This window comes from Pseudophryne corroboree, chromosome 6 (assembly GCF_028390025.1).
Source record: "Pseudophryne corroboree isolate aPseCor3 chromosome 6, aPseCor3.hap2, whole genome shotgun sequence".
In the NCBI taxonomy this organism is placed as follows: domain Eukaryota; kingdom Metazoa; phylum Chordata; class Amphibia; order Anura; family Myobatrachidae; genus Pseudophryne; species Pseudophryne corroboree.
Genome location: NC_086449.1, coordinates 248,573,183 through 248,595,216, shown reverse-complemented (window position 1 = coordinate 248,595,216; position 22,034 = coordinate 248,573,183). Strand labels below are relative to the sequence as shown.

The 22,034-nt window shown below is 46.1% G+C and overlaps 1 protein-coding gene across 2 annotated transcripts in view; it reads left to right on the top strand.

The window, feature by feature from the left end:
* FES (FES proto-oncogene, tyrosine kinase) overlaps positions 1-22,034 on the top strand; it is a 224,744-nt gene that overhangs the window by 39,178 nt on the left and 163,532 nt on the right. For both annotated transcript variants that reach the window (XM_063925860.1, XM_063925861.1), the window contains exon 2: positions 11,461-11,738. In XM_063925860.1, coding sequence (XP_063781930.1) covers positions 11,514-11,738 — 225 coding nt within the window. In that variant the 5' untranslated portion in view covers positions 11,461-11,513. The remainder of the gene's footprint in view (positions 1-11,460; positions 11,739-22,034) is intronic.

The following is a 22,034-nucleotide window of genomic DNA, read 5'->3' as shown; positions in this document are numbered from 1 at the left end:
CTCGATCAATATTCTGGAGTTGCGGGCGGTCTTTAATGCCTTGAACCTAGCCCAGAATTTAATTCAGAACCATCCTGTTCAAGTACAGTCAGACAACGCCACCACAGTGGCTTACATAAATCATCAAGGCGGCACTCGAAGCCGCCTAGCAATGAAGGAAGTCTCACGGATTCTACAGTGGGCAGAACGCCATCTACCGGCCATATCGGCAATATTCATTCCGGGAGTCCTGAATTGGGAAGCGGACTTTCTCAGTCATCAGGACGTGCATGCCGGCGAGTGGGGCCTCCATCCAGAAGTGTTTCAACCCCTAGTGGAAAGGTGGGGCCTTCCAGACGTAGATCTGATGGCGTCTCGACACAATCACAAGGTTCCGGTCTTCGGAGCAAGGACAAGGGATCCTCAAACAGCATTCGTGGATGCGCTGGCGGTACCGTGGAGGTTTCGGCTGCCGTACGTGTTCCCTCCAGTGTCACTCCTGCCCAGGGTAATTCGGAAGTTCAAGCAAGAAAAAGGAACTCTGCTTCTCATAGCTCCAGCGTGGCCCAGACGGCACTGGTTCTCAGACCTGCAAGGCCTATCGTCGGAGCGTCCAATTCTACTTCCACAACGCCCAGACCTCCTCGTTTAGGGCCCCTGTGTCTACCAGGACCTAGCCCGGCTGTCTTTGACGGCGTGGCTCTTGAAGCTTCCGTCTTGAGGGCTAAGGGTTTTTCTGAAGAGGTCATTAAAACTATGTTGCGGGCCCGGAAACCGGCTTCTGCTCGGATTTATCATAGGGTCTGGCATTCCTACTTTGGTGCGCATCTAATAATTATGACGCTTCCAAGTTTAGTACAGCCAAACTTTTGGCTTTTCTGCAGCAAGGCCTAGATTTAGGCCTGCGTCTGGTCTCTCTCAAGGTTCATATTTCTGCCTTGATGTGGTCTCAGAGAAAAATTGCGACTTTACCTGATGTTCATACTTTCACTCAGGGTGTGTTGCGTATCCAACCTCCCTATGTCCCGCCTGTGGCTCCTTGAGACTTGTTGGTGGTTTTGGAGGCGTTGCAGGAGCCTCCATTTGAACCTCTTGGTTCAGCTGACCTTAAGTGGCTTTCTCTTAAGGTGGTGTTCTTGCTGGCTATTGCCTCTGCTAGAAGAGTGTCGGATCTGGGTGCCTTGTCTTGTAGTTCCCCATATCTGATTTTTCACCGTGACCGGGCGGTTCTTAGGACTCGTCCCGGATATTTACCTAAGGTGGTTTCTTCGTTCCACCTTAATCAGGAGATTGTGGTTCCGGCCTTTGTCTCTCCTGATTTGTCTCCCAAAGAGCGGTCTTTGGATGTGGTACGGGCTCTCCGTATCTATGTGAAGAGAACTGCTTCTATTCGAAAATCTGATTCTCTCTTTGTTTTGTTTGGATTTCACAAACGGGGCTGGCCTGCTCACAAGCAAACTCTGGCCAGATGGATTAGAATGGTGATTGCACATGCTAATGTGAAGGCTGGTCTCTCTGCTCCTGATCACATTAAGGCCCATTCTACTCGGTCTGTTGGACATTCTTGGGCGGCCCAACGTGGTGCGACCCTTGATCAATTGTGCAAGTCGGCTACGTGGTCCTCAAGGAACACGTTCATAAGGTTCTGTGCCTTCGATACTGCCGCTTCCCAGGATGCTTCCTTTGGACGCCGGGTTCTTGTGCCCGCTACAGTGCGTCTCCTCCCATAAGGAACTGCTTTAGGACATCCCCATTGTCCATTCCTTGTGGAGCCCAGTGTACCCCGCAGCAGAAAACGAGTTTATGGTAAGAACTTACCTTTGTTAAAACTCTTTCTGCGAGGTACACTGGGCTCCACAATGCGCTCACCCTGATGCACTTAGCTTCTTTTGGGTTGGTATGGCATTAGCCGCTGACACTTCTCCTGTCGTGAGAGTGTGGTGTATGTGGCTACTAACCGTTGTCGTCTCTTTTCCTGCTACTGCATTGGGCTGGTTAACTAAAAACTGAGCTCCTGTGCTGGGAGGCGGGGTGATATAGGAGGCGGCGCTGTGCATTCTGGGAACAGTCAAAGCTTTGAGCCTGTTGGTGCCTCGGATCAAGATCCTACTCTACACCCCATTGTCCATTCCTTGTGGAGCCCAGTGTACCTCGCAGAAAGAGTTTTAACAAAGGTAAGTTCTTACCATAAAACTCGTTATTGAGTTGCAGCGCCGTAACTACATGTGTGCCAGGAGTGACTGGCACACAGCGCAGTTGCCCTGAGGGCACAACGCCCAGCGGCTTGTAATGAGTCAAATTGACTCATTACAAACCGCCTCTGCTGTGTGCGTCGCGCTGGAGAAGCCGGAGGCTGGGGGGAGAGCAGCAGCGCCGCTGCAGCAGTCGCCTCTCCTTCCGTATTGGCTGCCCGGCGCCTCTACCAATTACATAGCACTGCTGCGGCTCCAGTCCCACTCCCTCCTCCTCCTCCTCCCCTGCCTGCATCGAGGGATCTGCCAGCACGAGGAGCCTGACTGCCAGCGGGGAGAGATAGTAAGTATCTCTCTCTCTCTCTATGTGTAAAAAGGGGGACGATGTCTGCTGTAATGTGTAATAAGGGGACTCTGTCTGCCGTAAAGTGTAAAAAAGGAGACGCTGTCTGCTGTAATGTGTAAAAAGGGGGACGATGTCTGCCGTAATGTGTAAAAAGGGGACTCTGTCTGCCGTAATGTGTAAAAAGGGGGACGCTGTCTGCCGTAATGTGTAAAAAGGGGGACGATGTCTTCCGTAATGTGTAAAAAGGGGACTCTGTCTGCCGTAATGTGTAAAAAGGGGACGCTGTCTGCCGTAATGTGTAAAAAGGGGACTCTGTCTGCCGTAACGTGTAAAAAAGGGGACGCTGTCTGCCGTAATGTGTAAAAAAAAGGGGGGACGATGTCTGCTGTAATGTGTAAAAAGGGAACTCTGTCTGCCGTAATGTGTAAAAAGGGGGACGCTGTCTGCCGTAATGTGTAAAATGGGGGACGCTGTCTGCCGTAATGTGTAAAAAAGGGGACACTGTCTGCCGTAATATGTAAAAAGGGACGCTGTCTGCCATAATGTGTTAAAAGGGGGACGCTGTCTGCCGTAATGTGTAAAAGGGGGATGCTGTCTGCCATAATGTGTAAAAAAGGGGACTGTCTGCCGGGATGTGTAAAAGGTGCTCTACCTGGTGTAATGGTGCTACTGTGCAGCGTAATTTGAATAATGGAGACTACTGTGCACCGTAGTATGAATTGGTATTATTTTGTGGCCATGCCCCTTCCCCATGAAACCACGCCCCTATATATTTACGGCGCACACTGCCCCTATCTTGCATGGGGGGGCGCCAATGCCGTTTCTTGCACACAGCGCTAAAATGCCTAGTTACTGCACTGTTGAGTTGTGCAGGCATACTTCATTACGTAGATCATCTTCATCCTTGATTTCTTATGCCTATTGTGTAAATCATTTGTCTGCAGTCCTACATCCTGCTGCTCAGTACTGTTAGAGTGACTCCTCATTTCAAATCTAGGGGATGATTCAGACCTGATCGTAAAGCAGCAATCATTTAGTAAGCAAATATAGGCAGACTCAAACAAAATTCCCACACCTCCAGAACTCGGAGGCTATTACATTTAGCTGCTTTTCTTCCCTCTGAAATCCAGCAACTGTATATCATTCAAGTCATTCTTTGTAAAATATTCCCCTGTAACACAATACCATTTGCTAATGCTGAAACATATTGGTCGTGTCTAGGAGATACTGTACATATGATTTTTTTCGGTAGTAATCCATGTGAACAGTCAAAATGTCTATAGCATTATGTGGATGGCAGACTACGTCGGGGTTGCAAATTAATATGAAGCGTTTTAGCTGTGCTTGCATTATAACTTTAAAGATGATGCAGGTTTAAAGTTATAATGCCGACTGGGTAAAATGCTTTAAATAACAATACAACCATGTTGGCATTATCCCATCAACATAATACTGTTGTCATTAAGACTGTCGATAGCATTACCGTCGGCAAAGTGACTACTTTCCCTTCCGCTGTTTGCACAGCATTGACCTAGCCATACTTTCTACCATACAAGTTGCATTACTCAGTCAGACGTAACACTTGTGTAATATAGTTCATAATCACGTATACACCAACGTCTAGAAACTTGATCCACCTTCCACTTCCTCATAACCAACATCTTCCTCTTTACATGCTCCATTTTACACCACCATTTAAACTACACTCAGTTTATTTTCTTCACGCACACAACACACGGGGGAAAGACAAGTGTTTTGTAGATCAATATGGGTAGACTCACCACCTTCATTATTAACACTAAAATCACTTACAACCAGTGACGGATTCTACCTAGGGGTTGCAGGACTGCAGCCCCCCCCCCCCCCCGCCCTATAAAATCTGCCACCTGCAGGGACTGACGAGCAGTGACAATGACTTCCCATAGGAAGCAATCCCTGCCAATCACAGCCAGACAGGCAGACCCAGGGGGAGATGTTGGACTGCAATAGCAGAGAGAACGCTCCTTCCATTGTATACAAATTGGACGCATCATCGGACATCTGAGAAACCATATGATCACTCAAAATTTCCAGTGGAACTAAGTCATCGGCACATGCGCAATGTGACCCAGACACATGTGCAGTAGTAAAAACATCGGCCATTTGTGAAAACATTTACATTGCGTCTAACGCTGAATCCTTCCTCTCACAAAACCCACCACGTGATCAACCATCCACTAAATATTTTATTAAATAGCTTAACTCAGTGGTTCCCAAACTGTGTGCTATGACACCCTGGGGTGCCTTCGGACACTTGCGGGGCCTAATTCAGACCTGATTGCTCCTCTGCGAATTTGCAAAGGTTTGCGATCAGATAGTCGCCTTGTATTTGTGATCCAGGACCTATTAAAATTATTTTTGGTCAGTGTAATAGGAAAAACCAGTGCTTGTGGCTGTCAGTCATTAAATATGTGGACAAACAGAAGCAAATCCACATAACTGAACCTAAGGATGACATATAAACACAATTTTCTTAATTCTATTAATTTAATATTTTAATTTTCTAAATTTCTCATTAAGAAACCTTTGGCCTAGGGGTGTCGTGAAAAATAATTTGATGCTCCAGGATTCAAAAAGTTTGGGAACAACTGGCTTAACTGTCTTCTTTTGTCTCATACACTGCTCCAACAATAACCCTAAAGGCCCGATTCAGACCTGATCACTGGTGTGTGATTTTGCAAGGCTGCTGATTATCGATCGTCTGCGCATGTGCGTGGATAGTAATGCAAATTTTTTTATCGCTAGGCATACGCAAGTTGTTTGTAAGAAGCGGCTGTTTGTGGGTGGTAACTGGCTGTTTTCTTGGAATGTCATGAAAAACGCAGGCGTTCCCAAACGTTTTCAGGGAGGGTGTGTTACGTCAGCTCTGGCCCCGAACAGCCTGTTGCTTTTGCACTGTAGGAGTAGGTCCTGGGCTGTGCACAGACTGCACAGATTGGAAAACACATTAGATGGTGAGTGAGGTGTGAACTGATTTGCAGCTAACCGGCGTACGCAGAGATTTTCGCAAGGTGTACGCAGACTTGCACAGGGCAGGTATTCTCTCTGTTTGGGCGGCGACTATCTGTTTGCAAACCTTTGCAAATTTGCAGAGGAGCGATCAGGTCTGAAAGGCCCTAAATTCCTACACTTTCCCACTTCTTCCTCCACTCCCATGCACAATAGGTGATAAAGGATTACTCTGACACTACCCTGATTTAATTCTCATTCTCTTACCTAAATTTCCAGTCACCAACATCATGCTTGGCAATTTGCGTATGACGTGTAGCTTAATTTACATATTCAATAAGAAAAGCCATTTTTATTAACAATTTAAACATAAGCATAATACACTTTATAAAGCTCCTTCTCAAAACTGGAATGTTTAAAACATATGTGGTAAAAAGCGCAGTTTGCCATTAATTTTGCCAATCATTTTAAATGTTAAAGGCAAATTTGCTAACATTAACTCCATTGGCCTCTTCTGTTTTCCAGGAAGTCAACCAGTCTCAGCAGCATGGAATTATCCATAATTCTTCTTTTTAGGAATTTCACACATCGGATTCTTTGTCACCACTACTTCATTTACCCTTTTCATATTTCCCACCTGGATCAAATACAATTTATACAAGGTTATTGCAAAAGTGGAAGTTACCACAGCAACTTACAGGTGTTTGATGTGTGAACTTTGAGACACACATATTGTAGATATCATCTCAGTAGTCAAATACTTGGCAAACATGTGTTAACATGTCAGGGCTTTTACCTTTTCATAAACATCCAGTTATTTCAAATGTTTTGTGCCAGTCATAAATGGATTGTCTAGTCGGTGGTGATTTCCCAAATTGCGTTCTAAAATGTCGTTTCACATCTGTAACGGAACCTGTTTTACTTAATTCAAGCACACAAAACGCCTGTTACACAGAACTTGTAGCCATCTTGCCTGACTGGTCACATTGCGCATTTCTGGTTGCTTATGTCACCATGGCCCTCCATAGTTTAAATATTATTTAATACGTTGTTAAAATTGTCTATGTCTTTTGTAATAACCATGTATTTCACATTCAAGAAAGCCCTTGGCAGCTGAGGAAGTGTATCCATCCCACATGGTTGTGTGACCACTCGACACACACATACGTGGGAAATTTAGTAAGAATTATGTTTGGTCAGGTTTGGTGTTTTTCCTAAGATAATGCCTCAATTTTGGAAATCGGGAATCTACTAATGGCCAATTCGCATGTAAATAGCATGTCAGATTCGACTTTGCAGACCAATTATCAACAAATCACCATCCAACCAAACATCGGCAAAATAACATTGGTACCAATGCAAATCACAGATTTACAAAGATTTGTGTTTGCAAACTCACACCAAAATTTCGACACAATTCACTAAACATGTTTGTTGCGAAGCCTGCTATTGTGTTTTAAGTGAATTAAAGGGTTCATTTTAGAAAAAAAATGTCACGGGGTCCCTCCCAAAAGCTTAATAAGAACCGGGCTGTGCGAGGCAGTACTGGTTCTGGAAATATGGGGGGGGGGGGGGGGTAATGTAACAGCCAGGGAACACATATGATGAGGTGCCCCAACCAGAGCATTTATGGCCCCCAACTAGTCACCCCAGCCATGGGATTCCTTAGTAAGTAGAGTAAAGCCTGGGGCTATCCCTGGCACACCCAGGGCAGTGGGTGCAGAGTTGAAAGCAATTAAAGTGAAAGTAAGAGTAATATTGTCTTTTACAGGAGGACTCAGGTCCCAGCAAGCCTCCCCCACATGCCAGTACTTGAAGTATCAGTGTGCAGGGCATTAAGGGCCCGCTGGTGTCTATAGTCCCCCTGTAAAATAAATATTAAAATAACAACAGTACACACACACCTTAGATAGTAGAACTGCAATATACTCAGGGCCTGATTCTTTATGGATCACTATTGAGGCTGATATAGCGCTGTTCACATATCTGCTATTGCTAAAATTTGCATGTGAAGAGCCACCCAGAAAGGATAAAAGACACCCACCGATGCATTCGCAAATCTGTGTAGGCATTAGCAGATTCTCAATGCATACGAAAAAAAGGACACCATCGATATTTGCTGCTGACACCGGAATACTTAAATCAATGAGAATGCAGTAGCACCGGGCACCATGTTTTTGAACACAGCATTCGCAGATGACGTCAGATACACGCCCCGAAAATGGCCATGACACACCTGCAGTTTCCCAGCCACTCCCCACAAACGCCATGTTACCACCCACAAACGATCACTTCCTGTCAATCAAAATGCGGCTGCATACATAGGGCGATCGCATTTTGCCCTCCTCGCACACGCAATGTGTCCTCAGCGCATGCACAGTTTGCTTATAATCACTCACAGCATGCAATCTCACATTTGCAATTGGTAATGAATCAGGCCTTTAATCACTCACACTAACATACAGATGTAGCCACGCTCATCGTGGCTACATCTGCACGCCGGCACATCTCCGCCATGCGCGTGTCGTACACGCGCCTGCGCCCCATTCACATGAATGGGAGCGTCTTCGTGCGCTGCCTCGCCGTGGCTAGGCACAAGATCGCTTAGCCACGCCAGCAGTGCACTTTTGCGGTGTAGCCAAGCTGGATGAGCGTGGCTTCATTTGTATACTTACCTCGTCCCTGGCATGGTTGGTCCACTTCTCCAGTAGAATCCAGCTACATGAGGGGGATACATACTCATTACCCTTGTGCTGGTCGGTCCTCTTCTCCAGTAGGCATCCAGGGGGCTAAAAAAACAAAAAAACTAGTGACACGATCCATCCGGACATAAGCCATGCTGTACATGCTGTACATACAGCGTCGCTCTCGCATCACTTGAGTTCTGTCACTTGCAGAGCTGCCTGCCAATCAGCAGTTACAACCATGGGAACAGGCTTTTGATTGACAGGGCACTCATAGCCAATCATCTCCCACAGGCTCGCCATATGAAAAAGGCTCACAACCAACTCATAGTCTCCCATTCTCTGTCGATATGGGACTCTGCTGACCATATATTTGGAAAGAATGGGAGCGCTGAATGAGTCTATATAGTAAATTTATTGTTATAATGAATAAAACAGTGTTTCAATAAACACATAAACAAAAATAAAATTGTTCATACATAAAATGACCCTTTAATCAATAGATAAAAAAATCATATAAATATATGATGGTGAATCTGACTGCAATACAACCCCTGAAAAAAACATACATATATTAAGTCTTAGTAAACCTGTTTAAAAGGTGCAAAAATGCTTACTGATTTTTCAACCGTGCGTCCACGGAAAAACATGAAATATGAGTGGGAGACTTATACAGGTTGAGTATCCCTTATCCAAAATGCTTGGGACCAGAGGTATTTTGGATATGGGATTTTTCCGTATTTTGGAATAATTGCATACCATAATGAGATATCATGGTGATAGGACCCAAGTCTAAGCACAGAATGCATTTATATTTCATATACACCTTATACACACAGCCTGAATGTAATTTTAGCCAATATTTTTAATAATTTTGTGTATTAATCAAAGTGTGTCTACATTCACACAATTCATTTATGTTTCATATACACCTTATACACACAGCCTGAAGGTCATTTAATACAGTATTTTTAATAATTTTGTGTATTAAACAAAGTTTGTGTACATTGAGCCATCAAAAAACAAAGGTTTCACTATCTCACTCTCACTCAAAAAAGTCCGTATTTCGGAATATTCCGTATTTCGGAATATTTGGATATGGGATACTCAACCTGTATGAGGTACCTCTAGTGTAAATCACGTTGCAAATGAAGTCTCACTCTTCTTTAAGCACATATGAGCCGCATGAAGTATTGAAAACGGCTCTGTATGGCCAGGCGAACAGTGTCCCAAAGATGGAGATGCAAACACCGGTAATTTGCTGATACCTTAATTTTGAATGGAAAAGGTGTAGAAAACCCAATTGCTCCTATGGTGTGTCATCCGACAGAAGATAGCTTCTTCGTTCTGAGCGCTGTACTGAGCCGGGTGTGCAGCGGCTCGATGCAGTATGTGTACAGAGTGTCACGCCGCTGGAAGAATGTCCGTATATTGCGGCTGAGCTCTGCTTGGTCCACACAACTCAGGAGTGTCAGGGAGAAGTGCCACAGTCAAATTGGGTCCTTCACTGGGGTGCCTTAACGCGTTTCTCAGCCTGTAGCACTGGCCGTTTCATCAGCCTTTCTCCACTCCCACCTCTATCATGGCACTGTTCAACTGACTGGAATCCCCCCTGGCCTGGTCCAATAAGCATTCTCCCCTTGGCTGAAAGGTGCACCCTTACTCTCTGCCCCCTTACTTGTCTAAATGCTATGTTTGTGACTGCTGGACTGATTTCTACATTATACACCAAGATTACCCTTGTCGCAACAACCACATGAGACCTGCACAGATTGGCCTAGGAGTGGATTTTAGGCGAGTCTCTTGGTTATGATACTTGGACCCGAGATTTGAGAGGCTGCTGCTTCCAGCTCAATTTGTGTGAGAATTAGAGAATGTGTACAAAATCCTGTATAGGCGGTACTATGTCCCCACACAGCTTAAAAAGAGGCTCCCTGATGCCTCTGATAGATGTTGGTGTGGCTGCTTGTTACAAGGAATGTTTCTCCATATTTGGTGGAGCTGTCCTAACCTTATTGGTTTCTGGACGAATATTAAGAACCTGATTTTTTTTTATTCTGCAACACATGATCCCATTAGAACCTACATTTTTTTCTTTTACCCTTGGCCATCCCTGCAGCCATGCACGGTGCACCACCATAAAATAAACGTATCCGGCACATTCTCTCTGGCAGTTTGCGACTGATTGAAAACAGTAGTCTACCCCACTCTTCATTTTATTATCAGTAGGGTCTGACAAGTACAGTGAATGGGAGGTATGACCAGCATTATTAAATTAGAACGCCAAGTCTTTTGACAAGGTCTGGGGCCCTCGGCTGTGATTTTTACATGCTAGTTGCCCCTTCACTTAATTCTCTCTTCCTTCCTTTCCCCCTTAGACGGTTCTAGTCACACAGTTTCTTTTCACTTCCCTTTCCTATTTTTTCCCTACAAACTTCCAAAATAGGTCTTACAGGATTACCTACAGTAATTCACTGTTCACCTAAACCTGTTCTTCAGTTGTTTGCTTTAGAGTATGATGTATATTTGCGTGCTGTCAATCTGTTGTTGTATACTGTTCTAACCCTTAATAAATATACTTAATACAAAAAATAATAATAATAATAATTAGAACATGCTGCACCTGCTTCGCTCATGCTATACTGCTATTAAATATATTATAGTGTCCTGGCACCACTCTCTTCCTGCTTCTCAACTACAGCCATGCAGCGTGCAGTAGCATACCGATTGGTGGATTGCAATGGTCATCCATTCATTAAAGAGCATGAAGGGGCGGGGCTATGCTAAATACCCCTACCCCCTCATGCCCCCTGCATCTGCCACTGGTTCAGTGAAGCTGTCCCTTTATAGTGCTAGAGTGCTTGAAATAAGTCTGTGTAGGTACATAATCTGTGCCAGTACAGGATTATGTCATGTTCTGAGTAGTAAAGGCTTATTTGCACCATGCAGATTCTGAACGCTAACACATTGCAAAATGAGCCATATTTTCTATGGCTTTTGTAGCGTTAAATGTGAGGCAGAGATTACATTCAACCTTTCAAAGTTTGCATAGGTAAGATGAAGCTTATCTACCCCAACAGGTTACACAACATTCCATCTCTTGCCTGATAGTGCTTGGCATATTGTATATACACGTGATTATTTATTAATAGCACACAATATTACAGGATACATACAAGCGCATTTCTAACTATTAATTAGTGTCTACAGTCAACTTCATGAACTTTGAAGCTGATGTATTCCTGAGACGGTGTCTTCTTTTCCATTGCAGAAAGTCACAGTACATTACAACACGTAAAGAAGCAATCTGTACATTGTAGAATTATGGGCTTTGCAACTGAATTCAATTGTCCAGATGGACACGATGCACTGCTGCGTCTGCAAGACTCTGAGCTGAAACTCATGGAATCTATGAAAAAGTGGATAATGCAGCGAGCAAAGAGTGACAAAGAGTATGCATCACAACTTCACCAGATGTTCACCCTAACTGAGAAACTGGATCAGTCTCCAGTGCCTGGTCTGGCAGAATACTCCAGCCAGCTGAGTCAGGTAACTGCTTTGTAACTGTGTATAGCTGCCAATTGTAACAGTGGGGCAGATGTATTGACCTGGAGAAGGCATAAGGAAGCGATAAACCAGTGATATGTGCAAGGTGATAAAGGCAACAGCCAATCAGCACCAATATGTAAATTAACAGTTAGGATCTGATTGGCTGGTGCGTTATCACCTTGCACATATCATGGGTTTATCACTTCCTTATACATTCTCCAGGTTAATACATCTGCCCCTGTATTCCGTCAGATTGAAGATTGTATCAAACACCCAGGGGGAGGGGATGAAAGGTGTAAATGTAATAGTTTATATTCTGCATATAACCCTGGGAGATACCAACTGCTGTGAGGCTAAACATAGGTTTTACTAATTGTTGGAAAGAATCTGCAGTATTTGTGGACATGCAGCACTTTTAATGTTGTCCAAACTAGCCTGCAACCCGCTTCCTGTTACATCTGTTTTCAGTTCAGCAACCCATGGATGTTTTGTGAACTATGTTTATGACGTAAGAGGGGAATTTAGTAGTAGCTACTGTATAATCCCGCATATGAGTCCCAGACACACATGTAAATTCATGAAATAGAAATACACTTTCTAAAATCCATAGCGCAGTACAGTAAAAAATAATAATCTATTATTTTATTAGTATATAAATCTCAAAATAAATATACAAAAACAGTTTTGACAATAATTTGATTCTATATCTCATCATATTTATTAACAGTTTCTTATATAGCGCAGCATATTCCGTTGTGATAAACAATTGGAAACAACAATGATAAAACAAAATTGGGTATTAACAAACAGTCATAGACCTACCTGATTGCAAGCTTACAATCTATTGGGAAATACGATAAGTTCACACAGGAACATCTACTAAAATCATAATAAGACGAATCCCAATACTATTAATGAAGTGCAAGAGAATATACGGTAGATGCATAAACCCGAGGTGGATTATGATAAAGAATGAGCTGGGCAAAGCTAACGGAAGCACTCGATTACAAATCAGGAGCCAACAGTATTCCAGTTCTGGTGCTTATTAGACTAGAATAGATCTCTACAATAAGTGATACCCAGTACAAATGCCGATTAATCCACCAATATTACATCACCACTTAACTGACAATTTTTTTCAAACATTCTTTAGAAGTTGTTGTTTTTTATTACATAATTAGGTCAAAAACATGTATTTAAAAACATATTTAAAACCAGGAGCGTAACTAGGGGTATGCGACGGATGCTGGAGTGCTGGATCATTGCTGTAACGCTGCCTTTAGACACTCCAGGCAGACACCCTGGCTCGGTGAGTAATAGAGCAGGGATGACCATCGCTGGGCAAAACCATTGATGGTTCCAAGCTGTTGGTTTCATATAATTGAGCTTAAGCATCAATGGTACCATTGATGATGACCATTGATGGCTAACCCACCGACAGCCATCCCTAGAACGCAGATTGCAAGGCATTCTGGGGCAAACAACTATCATGTGATGTTGGCAGTCACTGTCCAGCTGACATTACAACCTGATCCCTGCAGGAAGAGGAAAGTATTTCCTGTTACAGAGTGCTGGAGAACAGCAGAGCCTGTGGTCGCATGGGATGTGACTGTTAAAGGTAAAACCCCACCAACCTGTTGCTGTTGCATCACATGTAGCGATTCCAGGTAAGTGGTTAAAAGTGAATTCCCAATTGTTGTAGATAGTCATAAAGCTGTTGAAAAATCTTAAGGCATTCAGTAATCCTTTATATAAAAAAAAACTATATGCAGTATGTCTGCTAATCAATCTTATGCTGGCTGACTGTGGCCTATCAGTGAGTAAACATGTTGTAAAATGTCATGCAGGCAGGCTGACCAAGAGTTGTGTTTGTCATTTTGGTATTCAGGGCATAACATTGTGTTTACTTATTTTAAAGCTATTTATGAACAATGTGACTGTGAATATACCCACTGCATGGGAAAGATCTAACCCACAGATGGTAATGATCTATTATGTCAGTCTAACAGCCGAAGGGCAGCGTCCATCTTTTCTTTAAATTTATGTAAAACGATTATGATTTTTCTTTTATTTGATTCTGTAAGAATCTGACGCGTTTCCTAGGGAAGATGAGCAGTCTGCAATCAGAATTGCAAAAATACATTTCAAATAAATGAAACAGAGTCCCCCTGTGCTAACCAAGAGCACAGAAACCGATGCAGGAGCTGCTCATCATGCGTTCGCACATGCAAACGCACATCCATACATGATGCCTCACACATGCACAAATACTGGAACTAATCAGGTTTTTCTTAAAAAGTTACTGCATGTCATATTGTTGACAGTTTATGATGTATTCGCACAGTGCAAAAATATGTGTGTCTTTTTGCAGCTAGATGTGTACTGTGCATATACATATCCACGCATATATGTGATGGCTAGTCGAATTCAGTATGATATGCCGGCTGGCAGGATCCCAGCAGGCAGGAGACCGACCCCGGGATCCCGTCAGCTGGAATACCTTGCGGGCTCGCTGCGCTCGCCACGCTTTCTGCCCAATTCGCCACAGGGTTATATTCCCCCTCGGGTGGTGGCGTGGACCTCCACCCGAGTGGGGTTTCAGGGGCAGCGGTTGGATATTCCGCTGAGTGTCGGTATTCCGGCGTCGGTGTCCTGACAGCCAGGATCCCGACAGCCAGCAAACTGAATGCCTCCCAGCTAATCCTACATGTGCTCAACACAGGGGCGTCTCTAGACAGGAGGGGAACCCATGTGCAGACTTCGTTTGTGGGCCCCCTCCTCTCCTGTAGCCATTGCGCCACTGCTAGCGCTCTGAAAGCTGTAGACTCTGGCACAGTGAGTCTACAGTGCATGCGCAGGACTCCGAAAAATGGCCGCCGTGCCATTTTTTTGGAGTCCTGCCCATGCGCTGTAGACTCTGGCACTGTGCCAGAGTCTCTAGTGGTCAGTGCGCTAGCAGCAGCGCAACGGCTACGGGAGAGGAGGGGGCCCACACACGGTCAGCGATGGACTCCGAAAAGGTAAGTATAGGAGAAATGGGTGCAGTGTGTGTGGTGTGGGCCCCCCTGGACTCAGGGGCCCGTGTGCACCGCACACACTGCACCCATTATAGAAACACCAATGGCTCAACACAACATGCCCATTTAATAAGTCAGTAGGAAAGCTGGAGAAAGCTTTCCCACTGACAGGTCTGAATTAAGCCCATTGACCATAAATAATTTGATTCGGTCCTGGATCACCAACCCGTGGCACCCCTGCAAGTGCCCCACAGCACCCAGTTTGGCCCCAAGCTTAGATAGTGCTGTTTTCTGTGGATCTACTGCAATAAGAGTTAAAGAAATAGGCCCCTAAAGCACTATTCACAATTCATCAATAAGAAAAAATAAGATTTTAAACCTACCGGTAAATCTTTTTCTCCTAGTCTGTAGAGGATGCTGGGGACTCCGTAAGGACCATGGGGTATAGACGGGCTCCGCAGGAGACATGGGCACTATAAAGAACTTTAGAATGGGTGTGCACTGGCTCCTCCCTCTATGCCCCTCATCCAGACCTCAGTTAGAGAAACTGTGCCCAGAGGAGACGGACAATATGAGGAAAGGATTTTGTTAATCTAAGGGCAAGATTCATACCAGCCCACACCATCCACACCGTATAACCTGGAATATACGCAACCAGTTAACAGTATGAACAAAACAGTATCAGCCAACGACTGATCTTAACTGTAACATAACCCTTATGTAAGCAATAACCATATACAAGTCATGCAGAAATATTTCCGCACTGGGACGGGCGCCCAGCATCCTCTACGGACTAGGAGAAAAAGATTTACCGGTAGGTTTAAAATCTTATTTTCTCTGACGTCCTAGTGGATGCTGGGTACTCCGTAAGGACCATGGGGAATAGACGGGCTCCGCAGGAGACTGTGCACTTCTTTAAAGAAAAGATTAGGTACTACATCTGGTGTGCACTGGCTCCTCCCTCTATGCCCCTCCTCCAGACCTCAGTTAGAATCTGTGCCCGGCCTGAGCTGGATGCACTTAGTGGGCTCTCCTGAGTTCACTAAAAAGAAAAGTATTTGTTAGGTTTTTTATTTTCAGTGAGATCTGCTGGCAACAGACTCACTGCTACGTGGGACTTAGGGGAGAGAAGCAAACCTACCTGCTTGCAGCTAGCTTGTGCTTCTAGGCTACTGGACACCATTAGCTCCAGAGGGATCGAACACAGGGCCCGACCTCGTTCGTCCGTTCCCGGAGCCGCGCCGCCGCCCCCCTTGCAGAGCCAGAAGACGGAAGAAACCGGAGGAAATCGGCGGCTGAAGACTTCGGTCTTCAATAAGGTAGCACACAGCACTGCAGCTGTGCGCCATTGCTCCCACAGCACACCACACGCTCCGGTCACTGGTGGGTGCAGGGCGCTGGGGGGGGCGCCCTGGGCTGCAATTAATATACCTTTTGGCAATAAAAAGCACATAATACAGTGTTTAACACTGTATATGTGCAGAAACCCCCGCCATTAACGTTATAAAAAGCGGGAGAAGCCCGCCGTTGAAGGGGCGGGGCTATCTCCCTCTGCACAGCCAGCGCCATTTTCTCTTCACAGCTCAGCTGGAAGGACGCTCCCCAGGCTCTCCCCTGCAGTATACACTACAGAAAGGGTAAAAAAGAGAGGGGGGGGCACATAAATTTAGGCGCAAATTGTGATATAAGCAGCTATAGGGGGAAAATTCACTTTGTGTATAGTGTATATCCCTCTGTTATATAGCGCTCTGGTGTGTGCTGGCATACTCTCTCTCTGTCTCCCCAAAGGACTTTGTGGGGTCCTGTCCTCATTCAGAGCATTCCCTGTGTGTGTGTGTGGTGTGTCGGTACGGCTGTGTCGACATGTTTGATGAGGACGCTTACGTGGAGGCGGAGCAGGTGCCGATAAGTGTGATGTCGCCCCCTGCGGGGCTGACACCTGAGTTGATGTATATGTGGGAGGTATTAACCGATAGTGTCAACTCCTTGCATAAAAGGTTCGATGACGCAGCTTTGGGACAGCCGGCATCTCAGCCCGCGCCTGCCCAGGCATCTCAGAGGCCATCAGGGGCTCAAAAACGCCCGCTACCTCAGATGGCGGACACAGATGTCGACACGGAGTCTGACTCCAGTGTCGACGAGGATGAGACAAATGTACAATCCACAAGGGCCATCCGATGTATGATTACGGCAATGAAAAATGTGTTGCACATTTCTGACATTAACCCGGTTACCACAAAAAAGGGTATTATGTTTGGGGAGAAAAAGCAGCCAGTGACTTTTCCCCCATCTGATGAGTTAAATGAATTGTGTGAAGAAGCGTGGTGTTCCCCAGATAAGAAACTAGTGATTTCTAAGCGGTTACTGATGGCGTACCCTTTCCCGCCAACGGATAGGTTACGCTGGGAGACATCCCCTAAGGTGGACAAGGCGCTCACACGCTTATCAAAAAAGGTGGCACTGCCGTCTCAGGATACGGCCGCCTTAAAGGAGCCTGCAGATAGAAAGCAGGAGGCTATCCTGAAGTCTGTGTATACACACTCAGGTACTATACTGAGACCTGCTATTGCTTCAGCATGGATGTGTAGTGCTGCAGCAGCATGGTCTGATTCCCTGTCAAATAACATTGATTCCCTTGACAGAGATACTATTTTGCTAACTATAGAGCATATTAAAGACGTAGTCTTATATATGAGAGATGCACAGAGGGACATTTGCCGGCTGGCATCTAGAATGAATGCAATGTCCATTTCTGCCAGGAGAGTATTATGGACTCGGCAGTGGACAGGTGATGCTGATTCTAAAAGGCACATGGAAGTTTTTCCTTATAAGGGTGAGGAATTGTTTGGGGACGGTCTCTCGGACCTCGTGTCCACAGCACCTGCTGGGAAGTCGACTTTTTTACCTCAGGTCCCCTCACAGCCTAAGAAAACACCGTATTATCAAGTACAGTCCTTTCGGCCTCAGAAAGGCAAGCGGGTCAGAGGCGCGTCCTTTCTGCCCAGAGGCAGGGGTAGAGGGAAAAAGCTGCACCAGACAGCCAGTTCCGAGGAACAAATATCCTCCCCTGCTTCCACTAAGTCCACCGCATGATGCTGGGGCTCCACAGGTGGAGCCAGGTGCGGTGGGAGCCCGTCTCCGGAACTTCAGCGACCAGTGGGTTCGCTCACAGGTGGATCTCTGGGCTCTACAGGTATCTCAGGGATACAAGCTGGAGTTCGAGACGTCTCCCCCTCGCCGTTACCTCAAATCAGCCTTGCCTGCTACTCCCAAGGAAAGGGAGGTAGCACTGGCGGCAATTCACAAGCTGTACCTCCAGCAGGGGATAATCAAAGTTCCTCTCCTTCAACAGGGACGAGGTTACTATTCCACAATGTTTGTGATACCGAAACCAGACGGTTCGGTGAGACCCATCCTAAAATTGAAATCCTTGAACACTTATATAAGGAAGTTCAAGTTCAAAATAGAATCGCTCAGGGCGGTTATTGCAAGCCTGGAAGAGGGGGATATTATGGTGTCACTGGACATCATGAATGCTTACCTACATGTCCCCATTTACCCACCTCACCAGGAGTACCTCAGGGTTGTGGTACAGAACTGCCATTACCAATTCCAGACGTTGCCGTTTGGTCTGTCCACGGCACCGAGGGTGTGTTCCAAGGTAATGGCCAAAATGATGATATTCCTTCGAAAGAAGGGAGTTATAATTATCCCGTACTTGGACGATCTCCTTATAAAGGCGAGGTCCAAGGAACAGTCGTTGATCGGAGTAGCACTATCTCAGGAAGTGCTACAACAGCACGGCTGGATTCTAAATATCCCAAAGTCGCAGCAGGTTCCTACGACGAGTCTGCTGATATTGGGCATGTTTCTGGACACAGAACAGACGAAGGTGTTTCTCCCGGAGGAGAAGGCCAAGGAGTTGTCATCTCTGGTCAGAGACCTCCAAAAACCAAAACAGGTGTCGGTGCATCATTGCACGCGAGTCCTGGAAAAGATGGTAGCTTCTTACGAAGCAATTTCCTTCGGCAGGTTCCATGCAAGGAATTTTCAGTGGGACCTGTTAGACAAGTGTGGATCGCATCTTCAGATGCATCAGCTGATCACCCTGTCCCCGAGGGCCAGGGTGTCTCTGCTGTGGTGGCTGCAGAGTGCTCATCTTCTCGAGGGCCGCAGATTCGGCACTCAGGACTGGGTCCTGGTGACCACGGATGCAAGCCTCCGAGGTTGGGGAGCAGTCACTCAGGGAAGAAACTTCCAAGGACAATGGTCGAGTCAGGAGACTTCCCTACACATAAATATTCTGGACCTAAGGGCCATTTACAATGCCCTAAGTCAAGCAGAACCCCTGCTTCAAAACCAGCCCGTGCTGATTCAGTCAGACAACATCACGGCTGTCGCCCATGTAAACTGACAAGGCGGCACAAGAAGCAGGATGGCGTTGGCAGTAGCCACAAGGATTCTCCGATGGGCGGAGTATCACGTGCTAACACTGTCAGCAGTGTTCATTCCGGGTGTGGAAAACTAGGAAGCAGACTTCCTCAGCAGGCACGACCTCCACCCGGGAGAGTGGCTACTTCAACCAGAAGTCTTCACGCAGATTGTGAACCGTTGGGAACGGCCACAGGTGGACATGATGGCGTCCCGCCTCAACAAAAAGCTAAAAAAGTATTGCGCCAGGTCAAGAGACCCTCAGGCGATAGCTGTAGACGCACTCGTGACACCGTGGGTGTACCAGTCGGTTTATGTGTTCCCTCCTCTTCCTCTCATACCCAAGGTACTGAGGATAGTAAGTAAGAGAGGAGTAAGAACTATACTCGTAGTTCCGGATTGGCCAAGAAGAACTTGGTACCCAGAACTACAAGAAATGAGCTCGGAGGACCCATGGCCTCTGTCTCTCAGACAGGACCTGTTACTGCAGGGGCCTGTCTGTTCCAAGACTTACCGCGGCTGCGTTTGAAGGCTTGGCGGTTGAACGCCAGATCCTAACGGAAAAGGGCGTTCCAGATGAAGTGATTCCTACGCTGTTAAAGGCTAGGAAAGACGCTGCCTGAAGTTCAGACGTTGTTAAGGGAGTGCTGTATGTTCAGCCCCTTTTGTGCCTCCAGTGGCACCTTGGGATCTCAACGTAGTGTTGGATTTCCTAAAATCACATTGTTTTGAGCCACTTCAGACCGTGGAGTAGAAGTATTTCACGTGGAAAGTGGTCATATTTTTGGCCTTGGCTTCGGCTAGGCGTGTGTCAGAATTGGCGGCTTTGTCATGTAAAAGCCCTTATCTGATCTTCCATATGGACAGGGCAGAATTGAGGATTCGTCCCCAATTTCTCCCTAAGGTGGTATCAGCGTTTCATTTGAACCAACCTATTGTGGTGCCTGCGGCTACTCTGGACTTGGAGGCCTCCAAGTTGCTGGATGTAGTCCGGGCCCTGAAAATCTATGTTCCAGGATGGCTAGAGTCAGAAATACTGACTCGCTGTTTATCCTGCATGCACCCAACAAGCTGGGTGCTCCTGCTTCTAAGCAGACTAATGCTCGCTGGATCTGTAGCACGATTCAACTTGCACATTCTGCGGCTGGACTGCCGCATCCTAAATCAGTAAAAGCCCATTCCACGAGGAAGGGGGCTCTTCTTGGACGGCTGCCCAAGGGGTCTCGGCATTACAACTTTGCCGAGCTGCTACCTGGTCGGGGTCAAACACGTTTGCAAAATTCTACAAGTTTGATACCCTGGCTGAGGAGGACCTTGAGTTTGCTCATGCGGTGCTGCAGAGTCATCCGCACTCTCCCGCCCGTTTGGGAGCTTTGGTATAATCCCCATGGTCCTTACGGAGTACCCAGCATCCACTAGGACGTCAGAGAAAATAAGATTTTACTCACCGGTAAATCTATTTCTCGTAGTCCGTAGTGGATGCTGGGACTTCATAAGAATCATAAGACGAAAAAGAGTACGGACAATACTCATTGTTCCAGATTGGCCTCGAAGGGCCTGGTATTCAGCAAAAGTGCGGAATTCTGCAATACTTGTATATAGTTATTGCTTAACTATAGGTTTTTTTTGTTCTGAGCCATCAGTTTAATGAGGCTCAGTTGTTATTCATACTGTTAACTGGGTATAGTTATCATGAGTTGTACGGTGTGATTGGTGTGGCTGGTATGAGTCTTACCCTGGATTCCAAATCCTTTCCTTGTAATGTCAGCTCTTCCGGGCACAGTTTCCCTAACTGAGGTCTGGAGGAGGGGCATAGAGGGAGGAGCCAGTGCACACCAGATGTAGTACCTAATCTTTTCTTTAAAGAAGTGCCCAGTCTCCTGCGGAGCCCGTCTATTCCCCATGGTCCTTACGGAGTACCCAGCATCCACTACGGACTACGAGAAATAGATTTACCGGTGAGTAAAATCTTATTTTCTCTTACGTCCTAGAGGATGCTGGGGACTCCGTAAGGACCATGGGGATTATACCAAAGCTCCAAACCGGGCGGGAGAGTGCGGATGACTCTGCAGCAGCGATTGAGCAAACATGAGGTCCTCCTTAGCCAGGGTATCAAACTTGTAGAATTTTGCAAAAGTGTTTGAACCCGACCAAGTAGCTGCTCGGCAAAGCTGTAAGGCCGAGATGCCTCGGGCAGCCGCCCAAGAAGAGCCCACCTTCCTTGTGGAATGGGCCTTTACTGAATTTGGTAACGGCAATCCAGCCGTAGAATGAGCCTGCTGAATCGTGTTACAGATCCAGCGAGCAATAGTCTGCTTAGAAGCAGGAGTGCCAACCTTGTTGGCTGCATACAAGACAAACAGTGCCTCTGTTTTCCAAACCCGAGCCGTCCTGGCTACGTAAATTTTTAAGGCCCTGACTACATCAAGGGATTTGGAATCCTCCAAGTCTCCCGTAGCCATGGGCACCACAATAGGTTGGTTCATATGAAACGATGACACCACCTTAGGCAAAAATTGAGGACGAGTCCTCAACTCTGCTCTATCCTCATGGAAAATGAGATAGGGGCTCTTATGAGATAAGGCCGCCAATTCGGACACCCGCCTTGCAGATGCCAAGGCCAACAACATGACCACTTTCCAAGTGAGAAACTTTAATTCAGCTGTTTGAAGAGGTTCAAACCAGTAAGATTTTAGGAACTGTAACACCACGTTAAGGTTCCATGGTGCCACTGGGGGCACAAAAGGAGGCTGGATGTGTAGCACTCCCTTTACAAAAGTTTGGACTTCTGGGAGAGAAACCAATTCCTTCTGGAAGAATATAGATAGGGCCAAAATCTGTACCTTAA